We start from the raw sequence: 19,554 nt of genomic DNA on the forward strand, positions 1-19,554 counted from the left end.
AAAGGGGATTGTCTAGCAATTGAAGGCTTTGAAAAATAGGAAAAGATATCCAGAAAGGCTTTATGTTAGCAAAAATTGTGAATGAAAAGAATTGCACCTTTTCTGTGATTAAAAAGAATAAAAACTCATCAGACTTGAAAAGTGTTCTATTAACATGTATAGTAAAATAGTCCTATTTTTTTACTGCACATGTTTAATCTTATTGCTACGTCTAAACTCACATGGTTAATCCGCCATTTCATAGAATCCCCTTTTTCCATATCTATACAAAATTTTGATGTCAAAAAAGGACAAGTTTTTTTTAAAGATTCAACACTTTCAACAAGAGTTCTGTTTTCCAGAGTACTTTTCCAGGTGAAGGGTGGTCTAGATTCAGATAACAGAAAAATGCCGATCCTAAAAAAAAACCAGCCTCTCATTTGCAATATTTTGATTTTGAGAAGAAATACCCTTTTAGTGTTACAGTTAATAACCCTAAAATCTATTTTGTTTCCAGGGTTTTTATGATGAAGTAGCCAATCCTTTGCTTACTGAAGTGGAGTTAGGCTATAAGGAAAATGCCATCTCAGATTTGACTCAAAACAGTTTTAAACATTATTATGATGGCTCTGAAATAGTTGTGGCTGGACGAATTACAGACAATAACCTGAACAGTGTCACAGCACAAGTAAAAGCTCAAGGGGTAAGTATCTTTCAAATCCAACAATTCTCAAGATAGAGCCACAAGATTCCTGTTTCTACAACACAAACAAAATATTCACAGTTCCATAAACATAATTCTGTAGATACTCCAGGGAAAATCAGGTAGTTTACCTGTCTCTATCAATATTAGTCAGAACTACAGTTATCTTGAAAATTTTGATTTTGGAGATGGTCTCTATTTATATTGCTTTAGAGACAGGGGAGCACCCAGATTACTGTTATATTGGCTAATTATTTCACTTAATACCTAGCCAAACTGAATTTAAACTGCCAAGAAATCTCCATCCATCCACATTTAAACATCAGCTTCATCTGTCATAAGACTGAAACAAAGAATTTTCAGGCAGTGAGACATCAATATTATTACTAGTTTTACATGGCTGAAAGCTATGTGGGCATGTTGAGCCTGGATGACAAATAAAGCATCATCCACTCAACACAAGATATTAGAAGGGGACTGATGGCACCTTGTCCATCTAACCAATGTTAGTCAAAGACACAGGTTTTTCTAAGTTGCAGCACACTTTATCAGATACATTGAGTGGCTGGACAGATGTAAGATTTAATTTGAAATTTGGCAGGGAGGGGGAAAAGGTATTTATTTATTTATTATTGAAAAATAGTTATATAGTGATTACATAGGAACCCAGCTTTTACCAAACTCAAACCAAGAGAAAAAAACATTTAGGTAGAGTAAAAATATTAAAACCAAAATATGTTACTTGCAAGACAGTACAGGTATCTTCTCAGTTAATAATTGTAATGCTACGGCATTCATTGAAACCTTTAAAGACTGCCTGAAATATTTTGATACATGTGCATTCAGCCATCTGTTGCTCATTGTACATAAATAAAGAAATAAATGCCTGTATAAAAGTGTACTGCTGAAAAATTATAGTGCAATTATAAATCCAATCCTTTTCTTTCGTCTAGGCACTAAATGAGGTGACTTATACTGAACAAGCTGATGTTGAGGAAACAACCAAAGCTTTTGAAGAGCAACAATACATATTTGGAGAATATATTGAGAGATTATGGTCTTATCTCACCGTTCAACAACTTCTAGAAGCACGGTAATGTTGGACTTTTTCAACTTTGTGGTTGCTCAAGAGACGTCCATGAGAATTAGTAAATCAATCACTTTCCATCCTTTCTTGAGAAAGATTATACTTTAGGGAAAATGAGTTTCATTAGTTTGATTCAAAAATGTCTGGAATGGACTAGTGCAAAATAATTTTTGCAGGTCGTCTAACTTCACAATAGAGTTTGATAAGTTTAGTTTTAAGTCCCAGTTATTTCCTTCGCCTTGCAGGAGACAAGTCTTTTGTTTCCAAAGTGTTCATGAGGCTCATATCCTATTTATTTTATTATTTAGAACAATTTAAAATATATATTTGCATTACAGGGTGGAAAAATACTGGATAATTGATATTATCATGGTTAAAACAGTTTCTAAATGCTTCTCCATTGTCCTTGCTTTTAGTTCTGTAACACAGGGAGATGAAAAGAAAAACATTACTTCTAAAGCTCTGGAGTTGTCTCTGAAATATAAGTTTGTGACTCCATTAACATCCATGGTTGTCACAAAACCAGAAGACAATGAAGAAAAGGAAGCAGTTGCTGACAAACCCACAGAAGGTACAGATATTGTCATATAGACATTAGTCTATCTGGCTTTTAGTGTTTGGGGGACAATATTCAAAATATTCACAGTTGAACTAGTCAAGAATATCCTGGAACAATAGGTGCTATGTTTTCCCCTTAGATTGGGATAGGAAAGCATGGATTTTGATTATGAGTTTTTCAGCAGCATCTGCAAACAGACCAAGGTGGATCCGATTGATGTAGGCAGCATCATGGCATGGCAACACAAACTCCACCTCTTTTCTATAAGCATTTTAATTTAATTAATTTTATTAAATTTATAGACTGCCCCCTCTCCCCGAAGGGAATTTTGACATTACATGTATTCCCCAAAGGAGAAGAAGTTGAAAAGAACAATCTCACAATGTGGCTTTTGTCATCTTTTGTTCTTATTTTTTTTTAAATTTAAACTTAAATGGTTTCAGAACTCAGTTTAAAAATAAAAAAAACAGTAGAAATTAGATTTTTAGCAATATCTTGCTACAGCAATGTTTCTCAATCTTGGGTCTCCCTTAAAACGAGGCAGTCCAGCCATGGAAACTTTAAGATCTGTGGACTTCATTGATGGCTGGGGAATTCTGGGAGTTGAAGTCCACAGGCCTGAAAGTGGCCAAGGTTGAACACCCCAGCTCTAGAACCACAATGGGTTTAACTAAGCTTATCTGCTCACCTCACCACAGCACAGTTGTTCTTCCTCCCCAAAAGCCTCATAATTTTTGTCCTGTTGTTGCATGAAACCCAGCTTGAAATGAAAGAATTGCAAACTGAAATATATCATCCCTGTTTATCTCTGGAAGAATTAAAGGAAATGAAGTCTTGATGCTGCTGCTTTGCTAAATAACCGCATGACATGAATCGATGGAGGAAGGGGAAGGGAGTGATTTTGTACAAACCATGTTTTCTAATATGAGTAATTAGAGAGGATTTTGAGTCAAAAATATTTTGAAAGAAAGTAGCTGTTTTTAGAAGAAATAAAATAGCTGCTTAGAGACATGTAAATGACATTGTGTGCAGGGCACCCTCCAGTTTATCTTTATTGAGATAGGTCAACTATATTTTTTTGCAGTCAATCTAGTTTAGAAAAAAAAATTAAAGTTTCTCTTTCTCTCTGTTTCCCTCCCTCCGTCTTTTATCGTCTTCGGGAACAGCTGAAGGTAAATTGAGTTGTAATTCTTTGTCTTTCTTGTATATGAATATGAGCTTATTATAAAATTATACTTTGAATGATGAGTTCCAGATCTAATTGAAAAGAAGCAAATAAAGCAATAATAAGTCAAGGGTGTTTTTAATAAGTTTAGCTCAGATCTCATATCTTTCCATCCTATTTGTCAGCACTCTCTCTCCCCTTCCCCGTTCCTCTCCCCCTTCTCTATTTACCCTTGGAAACAGCTGAAGGTAAGTTCAGTTCTAATTCTTTCCCTCATATTTCATGTCTAGCCATTCCATTGGTCAGGTTTAATGAAGTTTAGTTCTTTTCTTTGCTATTTATTTAAGGTGAAATGCGTACATTTTCACAATGGAATGAATTTAAATATACAGTGTTTTTAAAGAAAGGTGTATGCCATATATTCCATTTATTAGCTCAGAGCAATTTTATAAATATATAGGTTTAACTATATAAAATTTTTAGTACTAGCCTAATTTTCTGAAATTTATTGTACAGCTTGGTTGATTATAAGCAAAGTTTCATTTGAATCTTGCCCACCATGCTTGTGCAGATGGGAATTGCCTTACATCCAGGAAGGTCATATCCACATTTAATAAAAACAACAACCAAGTATTTAAAGGAATTGTATTACAGACAACTCTGGGAGCAAATTTGGACTGTTTGCTCCAACAGGTCCATGGTAAAAGTAAAAGTCAGCTACAGTTGATCTGGCATTCTAACTTCAGTCTGAAACCTCTGTGTGGGTGTTTCATTCTTTTTGTTTAGTTTTTATAGTGATTTCTTCACTCACCGCAGGTTGGTGCTCTTTATAGAGATGTTTAACTACTGCAGCGCTTCTTGGAATGACCTCTGTAGTAATGTGGCAATTATGGGTAAGGAAGGGTTTGATGCTGCAGTGATGTGTACAGGCTTCAAACGTTCTGCTTTCTTTTGGAGAAAGAAACTTACCATAATTGCCAAACAGTGAAAAGAAGTGATCTTCCATTACTTTGAGGCATAAAATACATGAAATTTGTGCAGGGTAAACCTTAATTAGGTGCAATTCCTGAAGCACTATACTCACACCAAGAAAAACAAACAAAAAGTAACAAAATCTCAGCCCATCAACATGCAAGATAGGCGCACAATTTTATTTCATTACTTGGTTTCCCGATTGTCCCTGTCCTTCCTTCAAATGTTATGTAATCCTTGCATTCTCCCCAAATATTGCCTTTCCCTGCCCCAAATGTGAACCTGCCCTTCAAAGCTGTTATTGAAATGGAGTCGAATGTTAATTGATATATTTATAATTACAACATGTGGAAGCAATTGTTTTGTTTTGTTTTTCTTTTCTTTTATGCAGCAAAGAAGCAGGTGTTCAGCTCTCAACCTCCACCCACAGGCTCTCACTATTATTCTAGTGGTAAGTTTCTTTTTTAGAGTTCATAAATATCTGACACACATAGACATAAACAAGGAGTGATTGATATCAATAGTAAGGGGGGGGGGGAAATCTAAATATTTCTGAGGCCCTGGAGAGTGAATTCATGAAGTAAAGGCCACAAAAGGCTTTCAGGTCTTCCAGTTTGAGGCAGAACAGCCAATTGTTGGGTGTAGACTGGAACGTCTCATGCCATACCGTAAAATGGGAGGCGCTTCAAGGAACGGATCAAGTCTAGTGCAACTAGATATAAATATCTACAACATCAAATACAGTATCTATATATCTATAGGTAAAGGTAAAGGTTCCCCTCGCACATATGTGCTAGTCATTCCCGACACTAGGAGGTGGTGCTCATCTCTGTTTCAAAACCGAAGAGCCAGCACCATCTGAAGACGTCTCTGTGGTCATGTGGCTGGGATGACTAAATGCAGAAGGTGCATGAAATGCTGTTCCCTTCCCACCAAAGGTGGCTCCTATGTTTCCACTTGCATGTGAATATGCTTTCAAACTGCTAGGTTGGCAGAAGCTGGGACAAGTAATAGGATTCGAACCGCCGAACTGCCGACCTTTCTGATTGACAAGTGTCTTAGCCACTGAGCCACCACATCCCCTATACCTACAGCTATATCATAAGGGACATGGTGGCTAAAAAATATAAATATTTCTGAGGTCCTGGAGAGTGAATCGATGAAGTGAAGGCAACAAAAGGCTTTCAGGTCTTCCTGTTTCAGACAGAACAGCCAATTGACTGGAACGTCTCATGTGTTACCTTAAAATGGGAGGCACTTCAAGGAACGGATCATGTCTAATGCAACTATTGCTGCCTGTGAAAGATTACAGGCCTTATTTTTTTCTCAGCCCCCTCAGTCATCAACTAGAGATGATTTCGTAACAAGAAAATGAAATCAATGACCTCCTCCTCTCAATTTCCAATGCTGGATTAAAGCTAAGGTCCATGTTACAATAATGTTACACTGAATGTTCTTTTTACTGTGAGGGCACTGCAGAAATATACTAAATGGAAATTCTGTATCTTTCCATACTTTTTATTCTTACATTCTTCTGTTTCATTTTAAATGATGCACAAAAAAATTCACAGAAATCAAATGAGCTGTTGATGGAAGCATGATTTTGGTATAATTTCCTCTTTGCAGTTGATGGAGACCCTCACTTCATCATAGCTGTACCCCAGAAAGAAGATGCTCTTTGTTTCAATATTAATGAGGAGCCCGGGGTAGTGTTAAATTTGATAAGAGATCCAGTTACAGGTGAGCCTTTCTTTTCTCAAACCGTGATTGTAAGTAAGGAAGATGTTGCACTGCTAGATCAGTTCTTTGTGTATCTAATTGCATTTGATTTCTGTTTCCTTTGGATAAAGAATATGCAGATAACATGTAAATTCTTACATGTATACATGTAAGATACAGATAACATGTATCTTCTTCTTTATAATGCCCAGGCTGACTGTCAAAGCTATTCAGATTTGGACTGCTTATTATTTAAGTGGAATTAGGGGCTTTTTCTGATCTTGATTTATTTGCTTCTTCTGGCATACCCATTTCCATACAGTACAGGGAACCTCAGCTGCCACTGTCTTGTATATTCAACTAATACTAAGGAAGCTTCTACTACTCTCTTCACAAGACCTGTTTATGTGTTATGAATCCAGAATTCTTGCCACACAGGAGGTATATATACTGGGGTTGCCACATTGTTAGATTAGTGGCTGACAATCCCATATTCTAAAGTCTGCTATAGCAGGACAGGTAGATAATAGAAGTATCACTACAGTACTCCAATACAATATAACTTTCTTCCCCTTTTCCCCTCCTCAAAGTCCATGAGGAGTGATTTTCATGCTTTGGCTAGGTTAGTATTGGAAAATTGAGCCATCACGTCTATATAATCATATAGGAGATGGCATAGGAACCTTTGTACTCCAAATGTTCATCCATTATATTGTTCCATTCTGTTATAACCACTTATACATTGATTCATGCTAATATATCTAAAGAATTTGCATGAACAATATATTCAGGGTTGCCTAAGCTTATCAAAACTTCTGCTATATCCTAAAATCCACTCACCATCAATATATCTCAAGATAGATTATATCTTTTAGTTCTGAGTGTATGTGCCATTTTGTTAGTTCTGAATGGATGTTTATTTGTGCCAACTTTAGATATCAGCACCTTAAAAGTATTGTAACAGATGTCTTCAGGGAAGTCATGGTGATTCTTAGACACCAATCTACAAGAGATGATCACAATAGCAGATTATCAGAAAAGATGTGATTTTAAATCATGAAACATATCCAAATAGAGTAGAAATTGATTTTTTTTAATTGAAAAGGCTTCAGAATGTGATGTATGTGTTTCAGATGTACCTGAACTACATTATATGACTTCTAAATGCTAGAATTACCAATAAATGGTCATTGCCCTTTGGAGAAGCTACTTGCCTATATATAACCCACTCTGTTATTTTCTAAAGCAATAAATATGTAATTATCCCAAGTTAAAAGAGATTGAGAAAAATAAATTACTCTAAGAAGTATAATTGATTACACTAAATATTTCAAGATTGCTTAAAATACCAGAGGGGACCAATGGCTTTCTTTTCAGTACAAATACAATATTATTGTAAGGGAATATGCTGTCGGTTAAGATTAGGGAGAAAAGAAATAAACATTTCATTTTCATTAGAGTCAATCCCATTTTAACAAAAATATGCAGTATAGAATTATGCCTCTTTGAAAAGTAATATTTAAAAAATATGTTACTTAGACATAAGCCATCCCTTTAACATCACTTCTGAACTTTAGGTGTTACCGTCAATGGACAGCTTATTGGTGATAAAAAGAGCATCAACAATGTAAGACCACAGAACACATATTTTGGAAAACTTGGGATTGTAACTATGAATCAGAATGTAAGACTTGAAATAACAACTCAAAATGTCATTCTTCAAGATGGTATGAAAAGGAGAGTGTTCAGTTGGTTTCATGAAGTTGACTTGCAACAGCCTGGGTGAGCTTTTTATATCCCTAATATATAAAAGTGTTATTCTTAAATCAGGGATGGGCAACTTAAAGCTTCTGTAATTTTCCACATCTCTTGGCCTATATCAAAAGCCTAAGACAAGATAACAGATCAGATTTCTGACATGTTATCTTTATTTCTTTGCAGAATGCAATGAGGGGAAAAAGAATATCAAAAAGAATGGATGTTCCTACCCACTGTTTCTATGTCTACCCTCCCTTTGGGCTCTGCTCTTAATCTCTGCTTGTTTCAAATCTATTAACAATGCATTCCCCCAACAGACTAACCCTGAAAGAAAGTTATCTTCACAAGGAAACAAGTTTGCCCAGTCCTTATATAACTAAAGTGAGGTAGATTTAAATAAATCCAGCTACAGAGAAAGGCAACAGGCTATAACTTCCTTTGCAAACATGAGGCATGCTTGATAAAAAATAATAATTATGTGAAGTATAAAATATTCTATATGGCCTATGAAATATAACAGTAAGATACATTTTTGAACTATATATTTTCAATATACTTCAGATACGTAATATGGCCTACATTTAAGTAAATACGTACCCGTGTTCTAGTTATCTTAAAAAAAGGTGATGACCCATATAAATAATGGTGAAGTTGTGGGGGAGGGGGGTAATATTTCAAGAAAGAATCTTCTTATGTCACTGAGACTGAGGTAAGAACATCAGAAAAAGGATGTGGAGTCAGTCCATGGCTAGAAAATTTCTTCTGTTATCAATGTTTCTCACCCTTAGTAACTTTGGGATGTGTTGATTTCAACCTTCAAAATTCTCCAACCAGAATGCTTCATATCTTAAAGCTTCAAAGATTGAAAAATACCATTACAGGTAGTCCTCAACGTATGACCACAATTGAGCCCAACATTTCTATTGTTTAGCGAAACAGTTGTTAAATGAGTTTTGCTCCATTTTCTGGCTTTTCCTGCCACAGTTGTTAAATGAATGACTACAGTCATTAATTTAGTAATACTGTTATTAAGTGAATCTGTCTTCCTCATTGACTTAGCTTGTCAGAAGGTCACAAAAAGTGATCACATGACCCCGGGACACTGCAACCATCATAAATATGAATCACTTGCCAAGCATCTGAATTTTTACAGATGTAAGTATAGTGAACAGTCATAAGTCACCTTTTTCGGTGCCATTGTAATTTTGGTCACTAAAAGAATGATGATAAGTTGATGACTACCTGTACAGGCACCACTTATTTTGATTTATCTATGCAAATGTGCCATCCAAAAGCGTAGCAGATACATATGTAAAGAGTGGAGGATTTTCTAGGATTGGTTTCAGCTGCAATTGAGAAATCTAAGTTGAGAAATCTAATTTGACAAGGTGAGGAAGGTGGGCATTGTACAGGATTGTTATGGGCATTTATATTTTTGAAACTGAACATTTTGAGAGCCAGAACTGTTAGGCTGTAGCCAAATTTAATACTAGGCTTCATTTAAACAATAGCCATGTGCTTACAGATGCCTTCTCCATAAGTGGTTCTCCCCTTGCAACCAATTTTCCTGATTCGACTCCCTGCATTATGCACACTAATAATCATGTTTTCCTGCTTGGTTTCTTTCCCCCCACTTAGTTTGACACTAATGATCAAACGAAAAGAGAGCGTAGAGGTTTCGATGGATAATGGAGCAAAGTTTATTGTGGTTCTACATCAAGTGTGGAATCATCCACTGCACCAAGATTTCCTGGGATTTTACATGATGGATAGTCACAGATTATCTGAACAAACCCATGGTTTACTAGGTAACACAAAGAAGTTATTCTAAATATTTTTTGTGGTTTTGTTTTTGTTTTTTCACTGCTTTTCTTTCATAAGGCATTTAGTCTTCTGACATGGCATGAGGTTAAACTCCTGACTGACATGGCATGAGATTAAATAATCAGTAACACTTGCTTTATACATGTGTTTGTTGCCAGCAACGCAGTGTTTATTTCTGGATTGTGCCTTCTGCTATCATTGATTGTGTGTAAAACTTGTTGAGGTTTTGGTAGGATTTTTTTGTGGGGGGAGTATTATTATGGGTAATGTCCAATGTGGTTTATAGCAACACATTCCATTCCATCTCTATATCCCGATTAGAACACACTGCCTGACATAGACAGCAATAAATATATCCTGATGTTTATTTATTAAAGATCAGCAAACATCATAAACAGTTAACTGGCAGAATGGGGTAAAAGACAAGCAGAAGCAGGGAGAGAGAGAGAGAGATGAACATTAGATAAAAATAGAAAAGAATCATTGTATATAGGGGTTGGGCAGCATAAAAAATAATAAATAAAATAAAAAGTAAAATGAATAAAATGATAATTTATTAACTGAAGACTATTTCTGAATAAAAAAAACTCTAGAACTTTTCAGATTAACTGGAATTATCTCCAGTTCCAAAGACCTAGTTAATGTTTTGGTTAACTGAGATTTAATCCTTTAATGAAAAATAGAATCACCAGTTTGTTCTATTTCTTTTGGGGGCTTTGAAAGAAACAATTTGGTGGAGAAGGACAATGTAGCCAATCATTTTGACTCTGGGCACACTTCCTTGCTTTTCCCCTTCCCATATTAAAGAAAAAACTGCTCCCTAATTAACAGTTTCTTCTTTAATAGGGGGGCAAGAAAAAAACCTATGCCACGAAGACCTATCAAGAGCCATTGTACAGGAGTTGTACACAATAGTGGGGAGAACCAGTATTTACAATACAATACAATACAATACAATAGTAGAGTTGGAAGGGACCTTGGAGGTCTTCTAGTCCAACCCCTGCCTAGGCAGAAACCCTATACCATTTCATTTCTAGAGCCTTTCTAGAGCCATTTCATCTCATCTGTAGCTCTTTATCTCTGTCATATGTCAGAGTAGCTAAACAGTCATACACAAAGCTCAAACAATTTCCAAAACCGTATTTTGGAGCATCCAACAGGCTTATTTTAAATTTGAAACTTAGTGCCCCATTGCCAATCCCAATGGTATTATGACCAATATAAGGCAAGTTCTCTGAAAGCAGAAGTACTGTATGCAATCTTTCTGTATAAGTAAAAGATAGAATTAGGAACTCAATAGGGTAGCTCTAAATGTAGTTACATCCAACTTATAGCCAAAATTAGCACTGTCAAATGTAAGAAACAGGTCCTCTTATGATTTGCTCTTGAATGACTGACAACTGTTCAATCAAGTTTCTGTTTTGCTCCCAAGTGACTGGCAACTGTTTAATAATTACTGTTGCTGCTGTCATGTTTATTTTAAGGGCAATTTTTCCATCCAATCGACTTTGATATACTTGAGGTCCACCCTGGATCGGATCCAGAAAAACCAGATGCCACCATGATTGTGAAAAATAAGCAGCTGACAGTAACCAGGTAAAAAGAGGCTGACATTTTAGCTGCCATTGACACAGTTGCATGAAGTGGATTCCCTAAGCTCATTGCTTTCTGTATTATATTGCAGGGGATGGCAGAAGGATTACGTAGCTGATATCCAGCAGGGCGCCAATATCCCTTGCTGGTTGATTCACAACAATGGAGATGGCCTTATTGATGGCAAACACACAGACTACATTGTTCCCAGCATATTTTGAAAAAAATAAATAAACCTTAAGAATAATTATGATGATGATGAAAAAGTTCATGTTATGATAACTGCTTGTGATATCATCTAAAGAAATATTCTAAAATTGGGGATTTTATTGTGAATCCAAATAATTGAAACTGATAGATTCATGGTACAATATGTGTATCTTCTGTTTAGATATAATTTCAATAGACTGGAAAACTTCAAGTTGATTGAATTACACATTTATTTTCTACTCATTCCTGACTATCTGTAGGCAAGTTTACAAAACTAAACATCAAATATGGAAAAAAACTTATATGTTGCAATGCAAAAATCTCCCCAAAATGTCTGGCTAAGGTTGTGCCTAAATTTTAATAATGTTTGTGTGCAGGCATGCATGTGTGTGTGAGTCAACTCCAATAGCAATTTGTTCTGATGATTTATTGTGTACATCTTTTATGTGCACTAAGACCTTATGCACCAAAGACAAATTTCTTGCGTGAGCAATCATACTTGGCCAATAAAGAATTCTGTTCTATTCTACAGATACAGCTGCTTTAGATAAATGATAAATAACATGGTGAACAATATGAAACCTTGCTAAATTTTCAAGGCCAATTTCAAAGCAGTCAAGCAAATGGTACTGATATTATCTTCTGACAGTGCTCAGAGAGGCAATAGCAGAACCACCATTAATTACCATTATGGGAGAAATGTTCACAATACAGTTTAGGTTGGTGTCACCCTTTGCTTTTTCATTTGATTCATACCCTGAAGGACCACATTATGTTGTTCTTTATGGATGAGGGGAGAAATCCATGGCTTATTTTCAGTGGTGGGATTCAGCCGGTTTGCACTGGTAGCCAACTGTCTGTTCAGTTTGGTGAACTGGCTGCAGCCTTGCCCCTCCAGTCTCCACCATTCGTCCCCTTGCTCAGCCTCTCCTCGCTGGGATGCTTGACTGATACTTTTGGTGAGAGTAAGGAACTATTGACAGCCTACTTCCCCCTCCCTCCTTATGCTGCGCCAAAAAGAGTCACCACTTTTTGCACATTCCTGTCTGGCCAGACTAAGGCCATTTCTCATTCTTGGCACTCTTCTAACTACCCACCCTGCCCCCCTACAAGCAAGCGACATCCGTGAAAGCAAAACCCCAATGCGGCTCTAAGGCGCCTGAAGGGAGGAAGCTTGGGGAGATGGCATCTTGGCAACTGGACTCAGGGGAGCTCAGGGTCGGGTTGCGAGAAGTTTACTTTTTTGTGTGTGTGTGTGCTTTTGAGTCAATGCCATTTTCTTTGCAATATAATAATAATAATAATAATAATAATAATAATAATAATAATAATAATAATAATTTAATTTGTTAGCCGCTCCCTCTCCACAAGGGACTCAGGGCGGCGTACAATAAAAAACATACATAATACATATAAACATATACATGCACACATACACATACATATACATACACGGAGGAGGTAACAATTAAATACATCATGATGATAATAATAAAATTAGCCATTTAAAATGCCCCATAGTAAGATTACAAATTTAAAAAGGACTGTCAGGAGGAATAGGATAAACTACAGTTGAGCCAGGCCAGATAATTGAAAGAGGTGGGTCTTGAGCTTTACACGGAAGGAGCGGAGATCGGAAGTAGTCCTGATGTCAAGGGGGAGGTCATTCCACAGGGCTGGGCCCATCACATAGAAGGCCCTGCTCCTGGGTGTCGCCCCCCGACACTGTTTAGCGGACGGCACCCGGAGAAGTCCCTCTCTGTGTGAGCGGATTGGTCGTAGGGATGTATGGGGCAGGATGCGATCCCGCAGGTAACTAGGTCCTGTGCCATGGAGCGCTTTGAAGATCGTAATCAAAACCTTGAAACGCACCCGATAGACAACAGGAAGCCAGTGCAGCTCGCGCAGGAGAGGTGTTACATGGGAGTACTCCTAATATTTCAGAAGTGGTTTGCCAATGCCTGCTTCCCAGGGTTGATATCTGATCAGGCCTGATCAAAGTGCAGATGAAGAGTTGAACAACAATTAAAACCACCATAAAAAAATGAAGGACACTACAAAGCACCTAAGTCAGCAATGGCACTGAGCCTTAGCAATAAGGAGCAACAGGGCCAACATGCACAGTGAACACATTATTTGCAAAGTTGGTTAGATAACCAAGATGACAAGGAAAAATGTGTGAATCTTTAATTTTGAGGTATGCCTTAAATAGAATAAATGAATGAATGAATGAATGAATGAATGAAGGAAGGAAGGAAGGAAGGAAGGAAGGAAGGAAGGAAGGAAGGAAGGAAGGAAGGAGTGGGTATCCTGTTATTGATCCAAGAAATCTGGTAAGAAGTAGACACACAGAATCTTCTGGCTTAAATAAACTACCTGGAAAATGTGCTGCTAAGATTTGCAGCCTCCCATTGAAAGAAAATTCTATTTCACATTTATTTATTTATATTTATTTATTTATATTTGGTGCTTCTAGACCGCCCCCTCTCCCAGAAGGGACTCGGGGCGGTGTACAGTCCATAGAGAATATCACAAAATACAATAAAAAATTAAATATGTACAGTTTGGAGGAGGTTAAAATGCAATTAAAAGAACTGTACAAAGCTAAATAAATATAATTTTTTTAAAATCCCTAAAACAGACACAACAGATTAAAAAACCCTAAGATAACCAGATAATAATACATTTGCCAGGAGGGGCAGTTGTAATTATGCCAGGTTAACATGTTAAAAGCTAGTAAGTAGTTATTATATACCTCCCTAATTCATGCTTTTCAAGTTTCACTTCCGGTTATGTTAGCTAAAAGGTAGGAAATTTAGCTATACATACAGAAAACAATTCAGAGAAAGGTACGGTATATGCAAATCAGTTAAGGAGCATCTTTTAAAGCTTGTGAGTCAAATACAATGGAAAATCCCTTGTTGCAACAAAAAATGAAAGAGGATGGACAACACTTAAGGAATTATGCCTTCTGACGCCCAAATCTGGAAAAAAGGTAGGTTGGCTAGAGAAGCAGCAAAATCCTCTGCAATGGTCTAGAATAGATCTCAGTCATAACAACACAAACGAACGAACGAACGAATGAATGAATGAATGAATGAATGAATGAATGACAAAATTCTGTAATATACTTAACAGAAGAATAATACATCTGCAGTAGCTTAAGAGTAAACGTCCCTAGGTTACCTCTTATGTTTAATAATGGTGTCCCAGCCAATTACTAGTTAAAAGTGGTGAGGCCCTTTTTTGGGCCATAGCCTTTACTATAATTAACTGATAGGATCTCCCCCTGTCCGGTCCCCCCTTTTACACTTAAGCATGGGACAAAGCTGTCCTAGCAGTATCTATTTTTTCTACTTCGCCCATGACATTGTCTTCATGTTTTCTCCAACCTATGAGTTGAGACAGGCATATATCAGCTTCTTTAAAAAGTATATTTTCCCCTTTACTTTGACACTGTCCTGTGGCAGCCTAAAGGTGGATAAAATCTATTCCAGTTGTCAACTATTACTTTGGAGGGAGATGCTCTACTCACAGCTAGTAATTGGGCACACAAGCAGGATAGAGATTTTCAAGAAAGATAGAAGATTTCAAGTATGTTTTCGGTTATCTGGAGGGAGAATGGATAGCACTTACTTTAGTTGGAGAAAAACCAATTTAAGGAATTTCCCAAAAGACAGAATTGTAATGAAAATTGTGATTTTAAAGTATGTTATCATTCTCCTTTATCCACAGTAATTAGGCACATGCATCCTTCAAATTAAAATCATAGGTACTATTTCTAGAATTAAGATTTCTCTTTTTTTTAATAAGAGAGACCCATGGAGTCCCAATAAGTTGGAAAAGTATTTTGCAGACCTCCAGATGTCCTCTTTTCAAAAACTCTGGTTTCTGCATTTTGCACTTCTGTGTGATAAGAATATCAACATAAAGTACACCTTAGCATCACTTCAACTATTGATTGTGAAAAGTGTTTTTCCTCCTGGATGGGTAAGTTGCTAGGCATCTACATATGTATACGAATCCAACAGGTAACAGTAAAATGCAGATCTTAAACATTATATAGAAAAGTTATTGTGTTGTGTCTTTACACTGCATAGATCCCGTGGTTGGTGAGCAGCAGTTGATTGGTTTACAAAATAGTCTCTAAATAGAGATTCTAACCTAGTAGAATAGCATGCATGTGTTGCAGTGAAAGTAGGTTTGGGTATACTGAGAATCTGTAAAACAACTGACTGGTGTTGTCTTTACTCTTGGTATAGACTGCTGCATGTGGCACAGAGATAACTAAGGCTGATAATTTAGTCTGCACCTTCTATACAGTACTAAAAAGTACTGGGCAAAAGCTTCAATTGACCAAAGCTGATGTTTATGGTCATGACTGATGATGCCTGCAGCACATGAAAGTTTGGGGGAGGTTTCCCAAGGGGTGCAAACCTAGTTCACATTGCACCCATTGATTTATTGGTTGATTAAGGAATCTTTTCTTACAACTTCATGTTTGTTACAGGTACAAACACATGATATTGTAAGCCGTACAAATCACACAAGTGTCATAATATCTATGGGAAAGCGCTTCAAAGAAATTTATCTGACAAAATACCAAAATAGTGAAAACATTTTAGCATCCTTTTGCATTGTATGCATGATAAAATGTTCCTATCTCTTTAGTAGAATGATATAGATACATCCAGTGTTAGGTTTGTATATATGATTAATTACTTCTTATATGAAAGATATTTCCAAATTTGGCAGCCGCAGTTTGAAAGGGTGTATGCCATCAGCAGACACTTCATGGGAACATGAGACCCAACTACCCTGTGATGGGGTGAGGTCCCGTTCTCATCTCAGATCCTGTCAACTTAGCAGTTCGAAAGCATGCAAACATGAGTAGATAAATAGGTACCACTTCAGTGGGAAGGTAACAGTACCGCCTGACGTCATGCTGCCCATATGACCACAGAAATGTCTTTGGACAGCTCTAGCTCAATGGCCTTGTCACAGAGATGAACACTGCCACCTAGAGTTGACAAAGACTACTGGAGTAAAATTCTGAGGGACTTCTTTACCTTTACCATTTATTTCTGTTAGCATACCTGTGGACCTGATAGGGTGTTCCCTCACACTTGTAGACATTTGATGGATATTTGTAGGCTCTAATGAGTGAGGTTACTGTTTTATTGGTTTATGCCTTGGTTGTTTCATGATTATATTACTGCAGTAGTCTCCTGGCCTGGGATCCTGATTCTGTTCCCTATCCCATAATCTTAATTCAGGACAGTGCCTTTCGGCTATTCTTATGTCAGCACAGGTAGGCCTTGTTTGCCAACTGCTTCACTTAGGGACCATTCAAAGTTACAATGGCACTAAAAAAGTAACTTTAAGACCAGGCCTTGCATTTATGACTGTCATAGAATCCTACGGTCACAGGATCACCATTCACACACTTTGCAAGCAGCTTCTGATAAGTAGTGTCAATGGAGTAGCCAACAGTAAAACTGCAAGTCACAGTCATGTGCTGTCTCATTTAATGACTCACAATTATTTGCTTAACAACTGTCACAGAAATGAGGTTTTAAGCCCCTCACAGCCACTTGATATTTTGCTTAACGACAGATTTTTCCAGTCCCAATTGTGTTAGGTAACCAAGGGATAACTGTATAGTACAATGCTCTTCACTGGTTTTTTTCTCTAAACCAGAGTCCCACTGAAACTACCAGTCCTTGCGTTAGGAACCCCACCCACTCAGGATTTGTCCGCCATTATTTCTCCCTACAATTCAATTTGTTCTTTACATTTTTCTGATCAGCCCCTTTTTCACTTCCCTGGAATTAGATTCCTTCTTTACACTGCCCCCCTCCCCCAAGAGCTTCTGGGCCCTTAAAAGGGATTTAAAAAATCTTTTATCTGTTAAGTTTAATAGATTAGAGGGGAGATAATTTAACAGTTCGGTTTTATTTTAATATATATGGATATGCTTGGATAAGAGGTCGGTTCCTACCAGTTCGGACCGGTTCGGCCGAGTAGGTAGTAACTTGGTCGGACATGCGCCTGAACCAGTTCTATGCTTGGGGCCGCCATCTTGATTTTCTGTTCTGCACATGCACAGAACAATCTGCATTGAAAAAATATTATTTTCCCCCTTTTCTAATGTGTGCATTCGCAGACCTTTTTAGGTGCAAATGCGCACGCACTCGGAGCAAAGATTTTTGTGTACCAACCGGTAGTAATGCTGGCAGGAACCCACCTCTGGCTTTGATGTATTATTGCAAGGCATTGCTTTAAATATGTTACATGTGTATAGTTATTATATTTGATTTGTCTTTGTTGTTAATATTTGTTTAAACTGTTGATTGTTTGACTGTTAACTTGATTGATTGTTAATTTGTGAACTAATTTTATTGCGTTGTTTTTTGTGATTACGTGTTTTTCTGATGATAATTATTAGCTAGCATGTGTAGAATAAATACGAACACATATATACTTACTTCAAAATCTTGAAGCACAAATTTTAATATCAGTTGAAAATTATATTTAAAAATTTCCAAGATGTTACATAAGTTTTATAAGGTTTTTAACATAATGTAAATACTTCTTTCTAACAATGTTATATTTTCTTTCATTTAACTATAGAGAGGAAACTATCAGAGCTAATATTAAAAAGAGACTTACGCTGTAATGAATGAAAGGAACAGAAGGGGCAATAGCTCATGAGTTTTGTAGATTAACTGGTGATTTGTGATTGTTTTTGGTTAAGCATATGGTATAGGAGTATTTCACTATATAGAGTAGAAATTATAATTAATTATGATTTTTCAAATTAGGCACAAATGCCATGGAATAACAACATTTTATTGTTTCAAAAGGCCATAAGCATAATTAGATCTGTTTGATTAAAACAGACTAGAGACTATATAGTCAGTGTATGTGCCATCAATCAGACCTTCTGCATTATTGTGAATAAACCAACAGGGAACATCTGTGCCATGCTTGGAATTTTCAGTGTAGTCTTTTTGCCATCCCCTGCAGAAAAATCACAGACAGTGAAATTTAAAATGAAAACTCCCTGAAGGTGAAATACTATTTCCACAATCCTTGAATGATTGTTTACCTGGTGACTGTCAGCTGGTTATTTTTAACAATCATGGTAGCATCTGGTTTCTCTGGAGTAGATCCAGGATGGACCTCAAGTATGGTAAAGTTAATTGGATGAAAAAACTGACCTGAAGATGAAAGCAGGAAGATCAGTTAAACTGTTTTCTAGAAAATCATGTACAGTAGAAACTAAACAGAATATTTATCTTCGCAGAGGTTCTACTTAGCCATGATCCTACTTCTCCCTAGTAGTACTAGTATTAAATATTATAAATACTAAAATCAATAAAAACTAAAATTAAGATAGAAAAATAGAAAGGAAGAGGGAGGAAAAAGATGTAAAGAATAGAAAGAAAAAAGAAAGTGAAGAAAGACTATAGTAAAGACAAGAAATATATATGTAAAGAAATGATTCCAACTTCCACCAAAGCAAGTATGAACAATTTTATTAACTTCCTCTTAAATTACACAAATAAGCCCTTGCTCCTATATTCCATCTGTTAGCTATAAACAAATTCACAAACCATTGTCATTTCAGCAAATGTCTACTTAGGACGATCAGAAATAGCAAAATATTTTAGCTTTGAGAAAACTTTATATTCCTTCTTTTTACTTCTAATAATGTTAAACTTTGTTCCATTCAAATAATGTCATAGAGGTTGATTTCTTTTCATTTCTTCTTTGTCCCTTCTCATGAACTTCAAAGCTTTAACAAGTCTCTTCAAGTTCAATATTGGAAAATTATCCAGGTCACTCCCTTGATTTATTATTTATATGTCCCTTTTAATAAATAAAACATGGGAGGGGGGTGTTTGTATGTCCAATAAATAATATTTCCATGTCATTCTTGAAACCTGTCATTGTTAAATCCACTTTCAACTCAGTCTCTT

At 36.5% G+C, this 19,554-nt stretch overlaps 2 protein-coding genes across 5 annotated transcripts in view; one reads left to right on the forward strand and one right to left on the reverse strand.

Moving 5' to 3' along the window:
* The window catches only part of LOC309383182 (inter-alpha-trypsin inhibitor heavy chain H3-like), a 72,273-nt gene extending 60,664 nt beyond the window's left edge, over positions 1-11,609 (forward strand). For all 4 annotated transcript variants that reach the window (XM_081935410.1, XM_081935409.1, XM_081935411.1 and 1 more), the window contains 9 exons: positions 497-682; positions 1,636-1,775; positions 2,186-2,351; positions 4,862-4,916; positions 6,092-6,205; positions 7,762-7,966; positions 9,581-9,750; positions 11,251-11,362; positions 11,451-11,609. In XM_081935410.1, the coding sequence (XP_081791536.1) occupies positions 497-682; positions 1,636-1,775; positions 2,186-2,351; positions 4,862-4,916; positions 6,092-6,205; positions 7,762-7,966; positions 9,581-9,750; positions 11,251-11,362; positions 11,451-11,580 (1,278 nt within the window). In that variant the 3' untranslated portion in view covers positions 11,581-11,609. The remainder of the gene's footprint in view (positions 1-496; positions 683-1,635; positions 1,776-2,185; positions 2,352-4,861; positions 4,917-6,091; positions 6,206-7,761; positions 7,967-9,580; positions 9,751-11,250; positions 11,363-11,450) is intronic.
* A 6,439-nt stretch (positions 11,610-18,048) lies between these two features.
* Positions 18,049-19,554, reverse strand: part of LOC309399134 (inter-alpha-trypsin inhibitor heavy chain H3-like) — a 29,613-nt gene continuing 28,107 nt past the window's right edge. The window contains exons 20-21 of the mRNA XM_081966655.1: positions 18,681-18,792; positions 18,049-18,592 (exon numbers count right to left, since the gene is read on the reverse strand). Coding sequence (XP_081822781.1) covers positions 18,463-18,592; positions 18,681-18,792 — 242 coding nt within the window. The 3' untranslated portion in view covers positions 18,049-18,462. The remainder of the gene's footprint in view (positions 18,593-18,680; positions 18,793-19,554) is intronic.

The sequence above is a fragment of the Natrix helvetica genome, assembly GCF_964273705.1.
Source record: "Natrix helvetica genome assembly, chromosome: 1".
In the NCBI taxonomy this organism is placed as follows: domain Eukaryota; kingdom Metazoa; phylum Chordata; class Lepidosauria; order Squamata; family Natricidae; genus Natrix; species Natrix helvetica.